General features: G+C 40.7%; 1 protein-coding gene and 1 long non-coding RNA gene across 2 annotated transcripts in view; one reads left to right on the top strand and one right to left on the bottom strand.

Moving 5' to 3' along the window:
• LOC143284698 (germinal-center associated nuclear protein-like) overlaps positions 1-4,107 on the top strand; it is a 46,726-nt gene extending 42,619 nt beyond the window's left edge. The window contains exons 28-30 of the mRNA XM_076591629.1: positions 321-480; positions 1,765-1,879; positions 2,932-4,107. Coding sequence (XP_076447744.1) covers positions 321-480; positions 1,765-1,879; positions 2,932-3,674 — 1,018 coding nt within the window. The 3' untranslated portion in view covers positions 3,675-4,107. The remainder of the gene's footprint in view (positions 1-320; positions 481-1,764; positions 1,880-2,931) is intronic.
• Positions 4,108-8,081: 3,974 nt separating this feature from the next.
• On the bottom strand, positions 8,082-17,394 carry LOC143284699 (uncharacterized). Its single transcript, XR_013055598.1, has 3 exons — positions 17,034-17,394; positions 12,942-13,055; positions 8,082-8,290 (listed from the first exon to the last, which is right to left on the bottom strand). It is a non-coding gene; the product is annotated as an uncharacterized LOC143284699 (long non-coding RNA).
• Between the last annotated feature and the right edge of the window lie 656 nt (positions 17,395-18,050).

The following is an 18,050-nucleotide window of genomic DNA, read 5'->3' as shown; positions in this document are numbered from 1 at the left end:
GCATGTAATTTCAGGGTGTTTCGTGTGTTGGTCCTCACAGCTGACATGTGTGCATGTAATTTCAGGGTGTTTCGTGTGTTGGTCCTCACAGCTGACATGTGTGCATGTAATTTCAGGGTGTCTGGTGTGTTGGCCCTCTCTGCTGACATGTGTGCATGTAATTTCAGGGTGTCTCGCGTGTTGGTCCTCACAGCTGACATGTGTGCATGTAATTTCAGGGTGTTTCGTGTGTTGGTCCTCACAGCTGACATGTGTGCATGTAATTTCAGGGTGTCTGGTGTGTTGGCCCTCTCTGCTGACATGTGTGCATGTAATTTCAGGGTGTCTCGCGTGTTGGCCCACACGTGCCTGCAGTTTGAGAACCTGTGCACCCTGACCCAGAACGAGGACCACTGCACACCCACGTACGTCAACGCCCCATGGACAGACATCGTTGTGGCCTGTGCTGAGTTCCGACTGCAGCGTCTGCATAACTGGAAGGTGTGTAAACGAACAAAATTTTATTTCAAGAGGGTGCGCACAGAGAGAGAGAGAGAGAGAGCGAACAAACAAAATTATGTTTCAAGAGGGTGTGCAGAGAGAGAGAGAGAGAGAGAGACAGAGAACGAATGAATGGATGAACTAACAAATGAACGAACCAAGAATTTTTTATTTCAAGAGGGTAATGGATAAGCATACTGTGCTAGTTTACATCCGGCCCTCTGGTCAAGAAAATTGAAAAAATCCAAAACTTTCACAACAGCAAAATTATCAAAATCATACGTGCATGCACACAATGTATTACAAATATTCATGTACAATACAAAAAAACAAAACAAAACATGAATAAACAATACACAATAGAGACTAGAGATTAGATAGAGAGACCTGGGTTCATCTGCCACAGTGCCAGAAGTTGCAGTCCACAGGGAGCTATTAATATTTAAACACCAGGAGGCCACACATCAGAAGAGACCCTGCAATGCTGCCAAGTCACATTGACTGTGTTCAGTGGTTCCACTTCTGATTCAACATATAATGCAGGACCCCCAGAACCCCAGTACTGGTGACAACAATCGCTTAGTTGCAGAGCCAGACTGAGTGAGCACCCCCTCTGGAGTGGAGACCACAACCTAGTCTTCCTGACAGCCCCACCATGAATCTACAGTCACCAAAGATACTTAGAATAATTTAATTGTGCCTTCCCTCGGTCAGAGACAAGTAACATTTTACATGTATGACCATTTTGCTTATTTATCCCACCATGTAGACAGCCATACTACATTTTTCGGGGTTGTGCATATTGGGTGTCCCAGAAAAAGGATATTTGCTGCATGTCCTGGAAAAATAAAAATCCAACCGTAACATTTTTTCCCAAAGTATCTAATGGGTACAAGTGTACGACCATTGCCAAAGACACTTCGTTAAGACCTACGGAAATGCTGTCGAATATTACCGAAGCCACTTCATGAAAAGCGGGAACTGTCCGAACAGTACCAAAGCCATTTTATGAAAGTCTGTTCAGTTTCCGTCACTGTGTTGTACACAGTACAAATAAAGGTAAGCCTACATTTTTTCCATGTTTACAGCCATTGTTTCTGACTGTCAGACGACTGCTGTACGTTCGCTGATAAGTTCCTGAAAATAATACAGTCATCTGAACGTTTGCTGATAAGTTTCTGAAAATAATACCCTGTCCCTGATTCTAATGTGTGTTGTTCCTGAAAAGCAAATTTGGAGGTAAGCATGCCTGGTTGAATGATGTACACAATGTGTGCCTTGCAGGACGAAGAGGAGGACGTTGGTGGGGATGTGGAGGTGTTGTTTGAGGAGGAGGACCTGGAGGAGTTTGAACCCCCTGCCTCCTGGGTTCAGGCTCTGCTGGACACCGAGGACCCAGGTCAGCCCTTGTTCACACCTGTAGTGCGCATGATTACATGTAGGCATTAGTGTTAGGCTGAAGGCGGGAGTTTTCTTACACAAAACAATCACATGTGCACTTGGATAATTATGTTTGTTGTGTGTGTAGGTAACACGGAACAGTTACATATGCACTCAGACATGTTCTTGTAAGTGATGGCAGCACAAAACAGTCACATGTGAACTCGGACATGTTTTTTGTGAGTGTAGGTAACACACAAACAGTTACCTGTGCACTTAACATGTTCTTTTAAGTGTTTATAGCACAAAACAGTCACATGTGTACTGAGACATGTCTGTGTAAGTGTAGGTAACACAAAAAAAGTCACATATTCACGTAAGACATGTTTTTATGAGAGGAGGAAGTAACACAAAACAGTTACATACGTACTCAGACATGTTTGTGTAAGTGTAGGTAACACAAAAAAGTTACATGTGCACCTAAGACATGTTTCTGTTAATGTAGGTAACACAAAACAGTGATGTGTGCACTTACGGTGTGTTTGTGTAAGTGGAGGTAACACAAAACAGTGCTGTGTGCACTTAAGACATGTTTGTGTAAGTGGAGGTAACACAAAACAGTCACATGTGCACTCATCGATTCCTGCGCCTGAGCGTTGCTCCAGCGTCAAAATTTGTCTCATTTTATACGTTTTTCACTTTATATGCATAAACTGAAAGCAATGGGAACTAAATTCTACGTATTTCCAGATGTGTTCACATGTAAAGCAGAAGAAAAACAGTATATTTTCTGCTTTTTTTTTTTTTTTTTTTTTTTTTTTTTAAATATAGCATGGAAGCATCCCAAAGCTGTGAACTTCCTGTGGTTGAATGGGTTAAGTTATGTTTGTGTAAGTGTAGGTTTACACACATTTCAGTTTGGCATGGAAGCCTGCCAAGGCTGTAAATTCCCTGGGGTTGAATGGCTTATGTTTGTGTAAGCGAAGGTGACACACATTTTTCTCTGTACTGTGACAGCAGTCATACTGATGGTTGTCACCTCACTGACTGCTCTCCCCACCTGGTGTGCAGGGACCAGGAGAGTGGAGGACACAGTGGAGCAGGCCTCCATTCTGCACTGTGCCCACCACCAGCCTGCCATGGAACAGGACGACCTTGCCAGCAGCCTCACGTCCCACCGACACAGTGCTGACGATGACGACGGTGAGAGGGGCAGCAGCAGCGTCTCCCCCACTGGGGAGCATCAGGCTCCCCTTCCTCCTTGTCGTCGTCAAGACCTGCCAGACAACGTCCGGTCGGCACTGGAGACGTCAGAGAAGCTGCTCCTACATGTGGGAGAGGAGCGCCGGAAAGCCCAGGCCTTTGAACGCTACCTGCAGAAGGCCCTGAGGGGGGACACGCCCCCTGAGGTGAACTTCTCCACCATCCTCCCATCCCCCCTAGGCACCACCACCACCCCCCGCTTGGCCGATGGGGCCACACCTGCCCTGTCCTCGGTCACCGCCGCCACCACCCCGTTCAGACCTCTGTCAGCCGTCCGACAGGCACAAAGAGATGCCTGGGCGTCGTCAACTCCCAGCATCAGACGGGCGCACCTGCCTCTGCGACCCAGCACGGAACCCAGGAGGCTGACTGTCCCAGGTCGAAGAGCCGAACAGTTTGCCGGAGGGGAGGAAGGTGCAGAGGAAGAAAAAAGCCGTCAAGAGTGCCTGCCCTTGTCCGAGGGAGTCGAGCAGTTCAAGGAGAAGCTGCAGGCGCAGAGGCACGCCAGTGAACTGTTTGAGAAACGTCTGCAGAGTCTGCTGGAAAGCTGATGTTGAGTGTGTTGTTTTTGTGTGAGCTTCAGATTTTGTTGGGATCCCAGTCTGTTTGTGGCTAAGTTCCATGAACATTACTTCCATGTTTATTTTACTGTGTTCATGCACACCTGTTCTGGATTTCTTGCGAAGACAATTTTCAGGTGTGACAGACCCAACAATTTGTTATGTTTTGGTTCTTTCTGGTTTTCTTGTTGTTGTTTTTTTGGGTTTTTTTAGTCAGTATTGGTGCCTTTGTGTTTGTGTGTGTGTGTACATGTTTCTTGCAATTTTATCTACATAGATCTGTGTGTATGCATGTGTTTTTGCTGAAAATCAGAATTAACAGTATGAAAATAAAACATGTAATGGTATTTATATTAAGGCATAGGGAAATCTATCATGCTTGTTTAACATCATGATGACAAGCCGTCCGACAAGCACAAAGAGATGCCGGGGCGTCGTCAACTCCCAGCATCAGACGGGCGCACCTGCCTCTGCGACCCAGCACGGAACCCAGGAGGCTGACTGTCCCAGGTCGAAGAGCCGAACAGTTTGCCGGAGAGGAGGAAGGTGCAGAGGAAGAAAAAAGCCGTCAAGAGTGCCTGCCCTTGTCCGAGGGAGTCGAGCAGTTCAAGGAGAAGCTGCAGGCGCAGAGGCACGCCAGTGAACTGTTTGAGAAACGTCTGCAGAGTCTGCTGGAAAGCTGATGTTGAGTGTGTTGTTCTTGTGTGAGCTTCAGATTTTGTTGGGATCCCAGTCTGTTTCTGGCTAAGTTCCATGAACATTACTTCCATGTTTATTTTACTGTGTTCATGCACACCTGTTCTGGATTTCTTGCGAAGACAATTTTCAGGTGTGACAGACCCAACATTTTGTTTTGGCTCTTTCTGGTTTTCTTGTTAGTCAGTATTGGTGCCTTTGTGTTTGTGTGTGTGTATATGTTTCTTGCAATTTTATCCACATAGATCTCTGTGTGTGCATGTGTTTTTGCTGAAAATCAGAATTAACAGTATGAAAATAAAACATGTAATGGTATTTATATTAAGGCATAGGGAAATCTATCATGCTTGTTTCCCCCAGCATACATGAATTTCTTACATGATCATCAACAGTCACTGATCTTATTAATTTTTGTTTGATTTTTTGACAAAATGTTTGATTCATGTTGTTGCCATATCTTTAAGTTTTAAAGAAAGCAATTATAGTTGAAAACTTTGTTTTCAGTTCAAAAGCATGCACAATCTTTTGAAAAATGATAGTGAGTTTAACTAAGATTGCACATTCATGTTTCTTTCCAAGGATATCATTTCATTGATTTGAATAAGCTTGCAATTTGACATAATGTTCTGCTGGATTTGAATTAAACACACACACAAAAGTCAACATGATGTGGTGCATGTCCATGGCTCCATGTGCTTCAGTGTACCCGAATTACGTAATGAATCAGCTCGTCTGACTGTAGTTAATCTTGGCAGAAAACTGATTGAAGATGAATTTTTCCATTCAAAATACTTTTGCTTTTCTTATCACGTAATAATATCAGTTATAAATCAGATTTATTCACCCCCGCTTTTCTTTTCAGTCATACACAAATACACTCAAGAAAACATGCACTCAAGGAAACACACACACACACACACACACTCACACTCACACACACACTTAATGTATATTGATTATATACACAAGCTCTCACAAGCGTAAAATCTTAAAACATACACATTATGTCATTGTTTTGATTCTGGTGAATATGAAAAATACTCGGTGTGTAGGATTTTGAAAATCCACACTGACACATGATGTCTGGAGGACAGGAAATTTCCTCCCAGCAAACCTCACAACCTCCATGTGCAATTCCCACAGGGTCCTTGACCCTCTTTGTTTGTATTTGTATTTCTTTTTATCACAACAGATTTCTCTGTGTGAAATTCGGGCTGCTCTCCCCATGGAGAGCGAGTCGCTACACTACAGTGCCACCCATTTTTTTTTTTCCTGCATGCAGTTTTATTTGTTTTTCCTATCAAAGTGGATTTTTCTACAGAATTTTGCCAGGAACAACCGTTCTGTTGCCATGGGTTCTTTTACGTGTGCTAAGTACCACGGTGGTCAAGTCATTGTGTTTGTAAAAAGCTAAGTTGAGTTAGGTCTCTGACTGAAGGCAGGCAGTATATAAGCATCAATAAGAAATAGATAATAGTGTTTCCTTTTTTTCAGCTCTGAATCATAAATTTTTAGTATGTTTGAAGTTCTCTGATGAAAGTGTGTGGAGAACACATAGACATGTATATAATACGCTGTAGAGGGAGCCTTGGGAATATGGCCAGATCAACTTGAAATTCTTCCGGTTGTCTGTTCGTGTTCTCCAATAGTAATCAAATGGGCAGATATACCTGGTGTTGCTTTTAATATTAATTTGCTTTTTTCATTTGTGAGTGTGTCATTATGTGTGTGTTCAGACATAAGTGAAGAAAAGGGTATTGCTGTAGTGGCAGAAACAGATTTGGATGATTTAGGAAAACAAATGTAGGCCTCACAAAATTTTCAACATCACATTTAAAATGTATGATAAACACCATGTATACAATCGGCCCTCATAATCATGGAGTCAAGCAATAGGTGTATGATTTTTTTTTTTTTTTTTTTTTTTTTGGGGGTGTGTGTGTTTTTTTTTAAACCTTGCTTGCCAAAAAAATAATCATTTGCAATAACAACAAATTTCCAATTTTGTTATTTGTCTTGAAGATGTGGTACTTTAGTAATGCTAACTCTTGTTACATGCAGGCAATGAATTCTGATAACATACGAGTTACTCTGTGAAACAATGGATAATTTTTCCGGACTACCAAACATTGTAAATAAAGTAATTCCTTGCTGAATATGTTCCTGTAATTTTCATCATCTGTCCACTCCATCTCATTCTTTTAAGCTGGCTGAACCAGGTGTGAAATGGATAATGCTTTTGATATTATCAACAGCCAAAATTTCTAGAAAGAACAGAAAGTCATCACAAAGCTGAATAAAATGTGCACATTCATTTATTTATAAACATATGAAATGTTCAGCTCCACAGGAAATTTCTCCCGCACACAAATCTTATTGAAAACTTATGCAGCCAAACTATTCATTGATATATTTCAAGTACATTAAAACCATACATAAGCTGTTCTGAGTGAATGAATATTACTATGTTTGTAATCCATAAAGGAACTCAGTACAAATAAAGCTGTAACTGTTTTACAAATGCAGATTAAAAAGTATGTGAAATATATTCTTTTCTTGAAATATTTAATTTTCAAACTTTTTTTTTTTAATTAGACACATTATTTTACACGATAATGATTCAAAAAGTTACAATAAAACACAGAAGCATAACAGACAACACTCCATCACCATTACACAGAGACACCACAGGTGAACATGTGGACTCACAAAGGACTGCATGAAACATTATTTACTTGGCTGTCAGAATTCTGTCTCTTTCTGCACATTTCTGCAACTTAATCTCATTGAAATATATTGTAAAAAGTGTATGATACCACTTCATTTGAGCAATGAACTTAGATTCTTTTCAACCGAAGAAAATAGTAAAACTGAAGAAGTGTTTGATGTTATTCTTTGACAATGAATTTTTCCTCTGTAAGACCAAAAGTAAAATCAAACATTCAAAGTTTCTGGAAAAAATAAAATGTTATCACAAAGCAGAAAAAATGTGCACATTCATTTATGAACATAACAATATGGAATATAAAGCTCTAAAGGGAACTGGTCCCCTAATACACAAATGTGACTGAAAACTAATACAGTCAAGCTATTTGTTGTCAGATTTCAAAAAGTACATAGAAAAGCTGCTGTTCTGAGTAAACGAATATGCCAAGTGCAGATTAAAAAGTATTTATGAAAAACCTTTTTTTATCATTGTTTTGTGTTGTTTTTAATCATCTTAGTATTTTACTCCTTTTTTCATTATTTTCCCCCTTTTCCTTTGTTAGACCATTCCAGTTATACTTTCTGTATATATTTTCTGTTTGAAGACCCAATTCTTTTAGATTGTCGTGACACTTTCACACATTATGTCTGCAGTTCATCATTTTAAAGGGTTGTTGTTTTGTTGTTGTTTTTTTACATCATCTTATAATGCTTTGTAGACATGTCTTTTCGGAAGAATTGAACCGTAATATAAGCTGGGGTGAAAAAAATACATTGTGCACTGAAGTAGGAACACAGTCCAAACTGAGTTTCAATGGTGAGATTGTAAAAAGTGAAGAAAAAAGTGGACAGCTATGAGTGCAGAGTTTCTATTTTGCATGTGTGTATGAGGCAGAGGGGGAGGAGGGGGGGGGGCTAAGTGAGTGTGTGCATGTCTGTGTGTGTGTGCATGTTTTCTTGTATGTGTGTGTGTGTGAGAGAGAGTGAGTGAGTGAGAGAGAGAGAGAGTGAATAAAGAAAAACAATGGTGGGAGACAAAGAAAGAACAAATGGTGAATCAGAGACATTACAGCAGCTGATGATGGAAACAAAACATCATCAGACAAACTTAACAGTTTTAAAACAGGTGTGCGATGGCATGAATAAGACGCATTATCCAGGCGATAAATCCTCCGGACACATCATCACTGCTCTTCCCAGAGTCCCTGGACATACAAAGTCAAGACAATCGTTCATTCACCACAATTAATGTTAATAACATCTTCAGGTTATAATTTTTCTTTTTCAGTTAGCATACCCCTGTCCCTTTTATCTATCTATCTATCTATCTATCTGTCTGTCTTATCTATATATTTTATATATGTGCCTGGTGTGTGATTTTACCACCTTAAATTTGGTAAATATTAAAGGTGTCCATTGTTTAAGCTAACAGTATATATAAATATATATATATATATATATAGAGAGAGAGAGAGAGAGAGACTGTTGATTGCCTTTGTTTCAAATATTTTTGACTGTAGCCTCTGCTGACTAATATTTATTGCAAGCCTATTTTCTGTCATTGAGATGGAGATTTGAGGTGCATATATGCATGGTGTGTGCACGCGCATGTTTGAGGGTGTACATGTGTGTGAGTCACAGATGTCTTGAAATGAAAACTCCTGCAAGTTTCTGGGAATTATAAAAGCACACGCATGTGCACATGAATTCATGACGCAAGTAACAGAGCGATCAGGAAGGCGAAAATTGTTGATTCATTGAACATATTTTTGTAACTGGAAGTATGGATTACAGCAAGCGGACAGCTGGGTTTTTTTTTTTTACCCTGTGAATGTTGCTGCTAGCTCCGTTAAGAACTATACAGTCCGGGCATGGGTTTACTGTTTATGTGGTATATTACATTATTCCTTAACATTTACTAAGTGTTCTGGCTTTTTGAGTGATATGTAGTAGTCTGATTCATAGCTCTTTAAAGCTTTGTCATTGTTTGATCGAGGATCAGTCTTTCAAACAGCTGCCACCACTACAAAGCATGCAGGTCAGCTGATTAGTTTGCTAAACCATAGCATCTAAAAACTCTGCATGTGTATCAGTAACCTCGTGATTTTTTTTTTTTCTGATCTGCAACAGTTTCACTTAGTTCTGAAATAATCAAGAATACCACTTAAGCCAGTGGTTAAGAAAAATAGTGATTATAATTGTTTGTGTGTGTGTGTGTGTGAGAGAGAGAGAGAGAGAGAGAGACTCATCGATCTTGTGTTCAGAAATCCATTTCATTCTGACTCGACCTCCAGGACTATTCATAGCGTTGATGTCAAACCTCGACCACGAGGACTATTTATAAGGTTGATGTCAAAAGCTTGGGGTGGGCGCAGGGGAATCTATTGGCGTTAAATAAACAAATAAAGAGGTGAATAAATAATAAACACTCACAAAATTAGCTCGCGCCGTTTAAGTGATAGTATATGTACAGTAGCAGTTACGGCAGCAGCCTCTTCGGGAAAAGTACAGTATGAGGGCCACCCCACTGATTGCTCCACCTCCTCCAGTTGACACTTTAACGACCCTCCAAAAGGTCCTGCACACACACACACACACACACACACACACACACACAGAGTCAAGACAATTGTCCATTCATTTTATCATAATCTATGCCAATAATATCTTCACGTCATAATGTTCTGTTCCAGTAAGCGCATGTGCATGGTGTATGCATGTGCATGTTTGAGGATGTATAATGTTGTATGTGAGGCATGTATGCCACGCACGCATGTGTATGATGGCTTTCAAAATTCCCCCCAAGCTCACAGGAGTCTTCTTTTGAAGACATCTGTAGCAAGTCACAGAGTGAACATGTAGACAAAAGCTGTCGATTCTTTAAACAGACTTTTCTAAAGTTCTCGAAGTAAAAGTCCCAGCAGGCGACAGCTCTTTTTTTTTTTTTTTTTTTTTTTTTTTGTGAGTAGGTTTCTACTTGTTCCTCCACCATCGCAACGATATTTTTAGAATGAAATGTGCAAGGCCTGGGTTTACTGCTTGCGTATTATTTTTCATTATTCTTTTTTCATTTGGTGAGCGTTCTACCTTATCACATGATGTGTAGAAGTCTAATACACAGCTCTTTAATTAAAGCTTTATCATCGTTCAGCCGAGGATTCATCTTTCAAACTGCTGCCGTGAAGCATACTTTTCAGACTTTGAGTTTTCAAAACCATAACATATAGAACTGCATGTGTCAAGAACCTCGTTATTTTTTTCCTGATCTGCAACAGTGCCAAGAGGACATATTTCGTTTTGACGTGTTTAAGAATACCGTTTAAGCCAGCGATTTAAAAACAAACAAACAAACAAAACAAAAAACAAACACAAAAGTGTTATTTGTTCTAGATGTTTGGCGTCATTCGTGTGTGTGTGTGTGTCTGTGTGTCTGTGTGTGTGTGTGTGTGTGAGACAGAGAGAGACAGAGACACACAGAGAGAAACTGAAACTGAAAAATGTTTTAATGCCATTGACATTACAGTCCTATTGGCATGGGACACATCAGAATAATCGTTTAACACATACAAACCAAATAGCATGAATATAATATGTATCAAAGTCGCAGCAACAAACCTGCTGCAAGACAATAGAAAACACTCATGTCGAAAACGGCTACACCCACGCTCGACAAACTCACGGCGTGATCAACCTAAAAGAAAAGTAAGAAAAACAGAAAAGTAAACCTGTACATATTCAGTTAATTTGCACTTTCTCCGTGCATATTCAAAAACGATACAAATGACAGAGAGAGAGAGAGTTTACCACCAATGTTTGCCAAGTTCTTCTTCTTCATCACTGGTTGAATCAGTAGTGTTGTACTTGACAGAGTTCCCAGACTCTTCTGTCTCGTGAGCGTCAGTTGAACCAGAAAATGCTGTCTCTAGCGTGGTGGCGGGTTTCCTTCTTTCACTTGTCGTCTCACTGGTAACAGTGCTGGTTTGCACGGAGGAGCGGCTTACTGTGCCTAGAAACGAAATTAATTTCGATGAAATTGAGAGAGCTATACATCACTTTAATTTCCATACTGAGGAAAAGAAGTTCCTATTTGGAAATAAAAAAAAGAAGATAAAACGTCCGCAATAAATCATTCTGTCAGTATGTCACATATAAGTGCCTAGTTTTGCGAATGGGAAAGAAAAATGTAACAGTAATTTTTTTTAATGAAATTATCATTTTTTGTGCCTTTCCCAGTGGTACGGTGCAAAGTCATTATGATTAGAATATGTGGAGCTGATTTTGGTTTTTTGTTATTCTAGAGCCATATTTGGTGTCAACTGACTAAGTATTTCCAGAGAAGATGAACATGTTAAGTTTACCACATACACACAGACAATCGATGATGATGAATGAAGATGAATTTTGTGTAATGCCCCTCCATGTCCTCCTGTAGACATATTGTTAGAGTATAGATTTCTTCATTTTTGAATATTATCGTTCAGGTGAGGAGGGGGCGGGGGATGAATGATGAGTTGGGAGAAAACTGGGTAGACAGAGGGTGGAATTTGAAATGAATATTTAAGTACAACTACAGAAAATTACTTCGTGGACTTCGTATTAGAAAAGTCGCAAAACTAACAAGGGAAACAACTGGTAACGAATGCAAAAAAAAGTAAAAAAAACAACAACACATCAACAATCGCAGTCGCGTGTAATGAAACACTTTCGTGCAGGTGATGCTTCATCATATCACAGTCAAAAATTATATGCTTAACTGTCACATTACTGAAATACATGCACTTGACTTTAGGGCAATATTTAGTCCGTAATGAATTAGATAATAGTCTGAAAATTAAACTCAGAACTGGTCTGCGAATCGGACCAAAGTCGGAGAGAGTCTACTGACAGGGTTTTAGAACTGAATGAAAGCACTTATACAAGTCTCTTTCTAGAATGTTACTGATTTCCTTGTATGACAACCGGCAATATAGGTATCACTTTTATGCTACCTCTAAAATATCTTGCTCCCTTTTGTGCTACTTTGTCTGCTTGGTCGTAACGTTGTATAGAAATCCAGTACATACATAGGTAGCGTTATAAATACTTTATTTCAAACAGATATTTTCTCTGACTATTCTTCAAGAGAAGCAAACCTTTTAAAGCTGAATGAGAATCTACACAAAAAAGAATATCACTCATCATTATTGATATTTGAACGATGATTTAATGCTATTAGGATGGCCACAAACTCTGCTCTAAAAATGGAACGTCCATTACCTAAATGGTAAGATTTTTTTCTGCTTTTAGATAAGGAATCACAAAGAGACAATCGAAACACCGGATTATTACATAGAATAACACTGTTTTCACAAGCGAGCCAAACATAAAGTGGAGAACCACCGTGCTTATATTCATGCAGTATCAGTATACGAAATGTCTCTCTCTCCTTCCTTATTCAAAGTAACATTATCCCTACCTTTAAGTCTCACGTTTCCCTACAGTGAAGTTAGCAATGACAACAAGCGACGTTTACTTCACACTGTCGTTTCGCACAGGGCTCCTTTCTTTGCTCTTGGCTGAAAAGAAGCATTCTTATTTAAGTAGATAAACTTCCCCATTTGGAGGGATCACCTCTCTCTCGTTAAGAATATGTCTCTAAAAAAACAACAACGTAACACCAGCATCAACGGGAGATAAGATAAATACACCAAAATCTAATGAAATAATAGTTTTGTTTTCTTGAAATCTGGAAAAAAAAAAGTAGGCTGTTATTTTATCGTAAGTTATGTTTTTTTCCCTTCAGTAAACGCATTTGACTATATGGGGAAACAAAAACATCGATCCAAAGAGCAGTGAAAGAAGACAGAGTAAACTCACCTGAAAACACGAAGTGACAGCACCACAACAAGATCAGAATGAGGAGAATGTATCTCACATCAGTGGCCATGATTGCAGTGACTTTCGATATTCTTTCTTTGTTTCGTGAAACTCCTGGAAACAGTCAGCTGTATATGAACTTCACTGGGCGTGCATTGCAGTACATGACGTGTGTGTGTGTGTGTGTGTGTGTGTGTGTGTGTGTCCGCGCTTGCTCTCTCTTTCTGTATGTGTGTGTGTGTGTGTGAAATAGTTTCAATTTCTTAATCAAGCAGGCGTCACTGCAGTCGAACAAATCCATATACGCTACACCACACATGCTAGGCAGATGCCTGACCAGCAGCATAACCCAACGCGCTTCAGTCAAACCGTGAATGCATGCATATGCATTTGTGTACCTGTCAGAGTGGACATCTTCGACATAATTTTGCCAAAGGACAACACTTTTGTCGTCATGTGCGTGCTGCACACGGAACCTCGGCTTTTTGTCTCACCTGAATGACTAGACGCTCAGTTCAATTTTGCAATGTTGGGAGAAAGGGCAAAAGCCGGATTCGAACCCAGGCCTTGTCTAATAGCAGCGTCATCAAGTTGGCTACATGCCTACGTCATTTGCAGTCATTCCTCAGTGTTCTGCATTTTAAAACCCCTTCAGTGCCAGGGGGTAAACAGCAGAAAGGGGTGTTTCAGGTCATAAAACAATCCAAAACAACCAGCCTAAAACTGAGAAAATGGTCTGGAGATACACCACTCTAGACGAACTGTGTGAATTTTCAGCCTTCCAGAGCTATTTCTCTTTTTTCTGATGACGTCATCAGTGACGTCACTATGCATGTACGTAATACGTTTGTGGCAGTCAAGGGGTTTTAAGTTCACGATTGTCACAGCTTACCTTCCAGAGAAGGTAACAATGACAGGTCATGATCCTCACCCTCACCCTCACCCTCTCCTTCCCTCCCACCCCATCATCCCCCATCACAACTCTCCCTCAGAAAAGAGAGCTCACTGCCTCTGTTCACTTCAGTTCCTCAAGGAGAGGATGCGTCATTGTGTTCGGACAAATCCATATACGCTACACCACATCTGCCTGACCAGCAGCGTAACTCAGTCAAGGCGCGTTAAATCAGGCCTTGAGCACAGAGAGAGAGAGAGAGAGAAAGAAAGAAAGAAAGAAGGAAAGAAAGAAAGAAAGAATGAATGAATGAATGAATGAATGAATGACTCTTTATTATTTTCCCCCACGATGAGAGACTTAAAAGCACATTGGCCGACTTACATATCTGCCGCGATTTTAAGAGACACACACACATAATCATACACAGACGAATATAGTTCTACTCAATACATGTACAAGGATGACACAGTGTCAGAGACACAACATCGCTCATAAACTATGTTCACTGCCAAACGAGAGTGAGTAATACACCACGTAAGAAAATTGACATTTACGCACCCCGTTGCAACACACGAATGGATCAAGTGAAATCGTTACAGTACAGAACAGTCTTGGCAGCACACTGTCACGAAATGTGACCATCGACGATGAAGTGAACGTCAGGATTGCAAGAGCAAGCGCAACTTTTGGTAGACTCAATGCAAATGTCTGGAACAGAAGAGGCATTAGTCGTGAGACCAAGCTAAAGGCCTGCGAAACTTGGACAGTGTACCAACGACATGCCAAGAAGCTGAACCACTTCCACACAACATGCCTCAGGAAGCTACTGAACATCAAGTGGCAAGACAAGACCCCAGACACAGAGGTGCTCGCAAAAGCCACCCTTCCCAGCATCTTCACCATCCTGATGCAGTCCCAGCTTCGCTGGGCTGGACACGTGGCGCGCATGCCAGACCATAGGCTGCCCAAAAGGCTCTTCTATGGCGAGCTGCAACAAGGGAAGAGATCACACGGAGGTCAGAAGAAGCGCTTCAGAGATACTCTGAAAGTCTCTCTGAAAGCGTTTGATATCAACCCTGACTCCTGGGAGGAATCTGCAGTGGACCGTGACAAATGGCGCGCTGCTGTGCACAAAGGCGCCAAGTTTTGCGAGGCCAACAGGACTGCTGCAGCTGTTCAGAAGAGGCAGGCCAGAAAGTCACGGGCAAACAAGCTCCCTGACAATGGTATGCCTGTCTTTGACTGCTCCAACTGTCAGCGAACATTTCGTGCGCAGATTGGACTATTCAGCCATCTGCGCATTCACAGATAGATTCATGAGCATCCTCCCCCACACCCCACCACCACCCTCCCCCCATCCCCCAGCTGGATGACAACGATGGTCATCATCGATCTCGATGGACACACCACCAGAATGTAACACACGAATGGATCAAGTGAAATCGTTACAGTACAGAACAGTCATGATAAAATTCAAAACAGAAGAGGCCTCTATTTTTAGACCGGGGGGAGGGGAGGTGGGGGGTTGGAGGGGGGACCATCTGGAATTCACCACAGTCACGCGACTTACGACATGCAATACCATCCGTTGCGCAGCCACACATACCGTGTTTTTTTTTTTTTTTTTTTTTTTTTTTTAATCTATCGGAATAATTCTGTTTTGGGGTTTTTTTGGTTTTTGTTTTGTTTTGGTTGTTGTTGCTTTTGTTGTTGTTGTTTTAGAATAAGCGCAATCCGTCTTCTAAACATTCAGTTACTGCTCAGACCAGAAGTTATTTTAAATTTGTTCAAAATCATCTGTAAATTAGAACTGTTAAACCATTATTTCCTGGAGTTTGTGTGTGTGTGTGTGTGTGTGTGTGTGTGTGTGTGTGTGTGTGTGTGTGTGTGTGGGACTGTACGCGCTCGTGTAATATGAATGTACCTTTTTTTTCTTCTTCATTTCATTGTTCTAATACTCTTTTAAATTTCAGTGGAGGCCTCTGTCCTCAATGCCATAATTTAAGTTCTTTCTCTTTCTTGTTCTTCTCCTTTCTTTCTTTCTTTTTTTTTCTTTCCTAACATTTTTACATTACTTGCAAACTCATACAAGTTTTATCTATCCTTTCACTCTTTTTGGAGCATGAAGGACCACAATTAAATGATAATTCCACACCAAAAAGTAAGACATTCAAATACTCAACACTATAACTAAGTATTAAGAAAGCACAAATATATTCCAAACAGCAATTGATATTTTAAGAAACAACTTTCGCAAATGTAATAAACTTACTAATAAACTTACTAATAGCGAGGGCGGGGTGGGGGTGTGGGTGGGTTGGGGGGGGGGGGTCATATGATGATGACCCAGAGAATGTAAACTGGCTTAGGCCAAACTATACCCCGGGGTATAATGTAGCCTAGGCTAGTTTATACGAGGGTATATTCTCGCCAAGGCGAGGTTAGTCGGGGGTATGTTGTGGACAAGACCACTTTACAAGGGGGTTTACTCTGGAAAGGGTAGAGTCTGGCTGGTTACAACGGAATGTGTTGAAGAGCGAGAGAGAGAGAGAGAGAGACAGAGACAGAGAGAGAGAGAGAGAGAGAGAGAGAGACAGAGAGAGAGAAGACAAGGCAAGACAAGACAAATTCTTTATTTCCGAGGATAATAGATAAGCACTGGCGTGCTTTTTTTTCATCCAGACCCCGCCCTGAAACAGGGTCTACAATACACAATACTACATTATATATATATATGTCATTGCATGCACTACACAATGCTACTTAAAGTCATAGAATGCGAATACGATACTACATAAAGGCATAAGCATGGTAAAAATAACACACACACACACACACACACACACACACACACACACACACACACACACAGCGAGAGAGAGAGAGAGACAGACAGACTGACAGACAGAGAGAGACAGAGAGAGAGAGAGAGAGACACAGAGAGAGGGGGGGTAACAGAATGATCATTTTACATTGTGCACTTTTCAAAATGGCGATGGGTGAAATGATATTTACAACAACAAAAACAACAACAGCAGCAGCAAAAACATGGATGAATGAATGAACTATAACAAATAAACGATAACGCTTTTGTTGTCATCAACATCACGCATCACACTCTATAGTCACTTCAGCTATACTTCAACAATTTACAGTCTACACAAAACTGGTACTAAGAGAAAGAGAGAACGTCTTACCTGTGACTCTGCCAATCCCAGTTGTGCTCGGATACCTTCCCTGGCAGGCGAGTGACCCCATGTAAGCCCCACACACCCACCTATCCACCCGGGCAAAAAAAAAAAAAAAAAAAAAAGTTGCGGAAAAACCAGTTTATATAGAAATTCTATTATTTCAGTCATATTTGTTTTTACTTTATCCATTTACCTATTGTAGTTGTTTTTTTTGTTTTTTTTTTTTGTTGTTGTTGTTGATACTCTGTTCGTTTTTTTGTATCACTCGCCATACAATAGACCACTTCAACGAGCTCCTCTTGTATGCTATGGAGGAGAGGAGGAATGGAATTTTCTTCTTCTTCTTCTGCTGCTTTCGTGGGCTGTAACTCCCACGCACACTCGCATGTATACTCTCTCTCCCTTTCTCTCTGTGTCTCCTATGTCATTCTTTTATTTCGGTGTATCGCCTATGCAAACAAATGTAAAAACGTAAAAAAAGGGAGGGGGGGGGGGGGGGTAAGTAACGCGCAATTAGGCCTTTTTTCTTATAAGATGCGCATTTAAGGTGTGTACGACATTTTTATAGCGACGGGGGTGATAAATAAACAAAACAAACCTTTCTGGGTTGTGTTATGAGATATTGCATAGCGAGAGAACTGTTTCAATGTATGTGAACAGAGAAGGCTCACTGAAATTGTGACTCATTCTTTCCGTTTCCGTTCTTTTCCTTCGATCACCATCCTTCGTCTTTCCTTTTCCTCTTCTTCATCCTTCTTCATCCTTTCTCCTTCTTTACCTCCACCCTCTTCCTCCTTTACCTCTTCTTCATCCTTCTTCATCCTTTCTCCTTCTTTACCTCCACCCTCTTCCTCCTTTACCTCTTCATCCTTCTTCTTCATCCTTTCTCCTTCTTTACCTCCACCCTCTTCCTCCTTTACCTCTTCTTCATCCTTCTTCTTCATCCTTTCTCCTTCTTTACCTCCACCCTCTTCCTCCTTTTTCTTTTCTTCCGTTTCTTCCCTTTTTTTTCTCTCTCTCTCA

Source organism: Babylonia areolata, chromosome 8 (assembly GCF_041734735.1).
Source record: "Babylonia areolata isolate BAREFJ2019XMU chromosome 8, ASM4173473v1, whole genome shotgun sequence".
Classification (NCBI taxonomy): domain Eukaryota; kingdom Metazoa; phylum Mollusca; class Gastropoda; order Neogastropoda; family Buccinidae; genus Babylonia; species Babylonia areolata.
The sequence above is the reverse complement of the archived record's forward strand: the minus strand, read 5'-3'. Positions and strand labels throughout refer to the sequence as shown.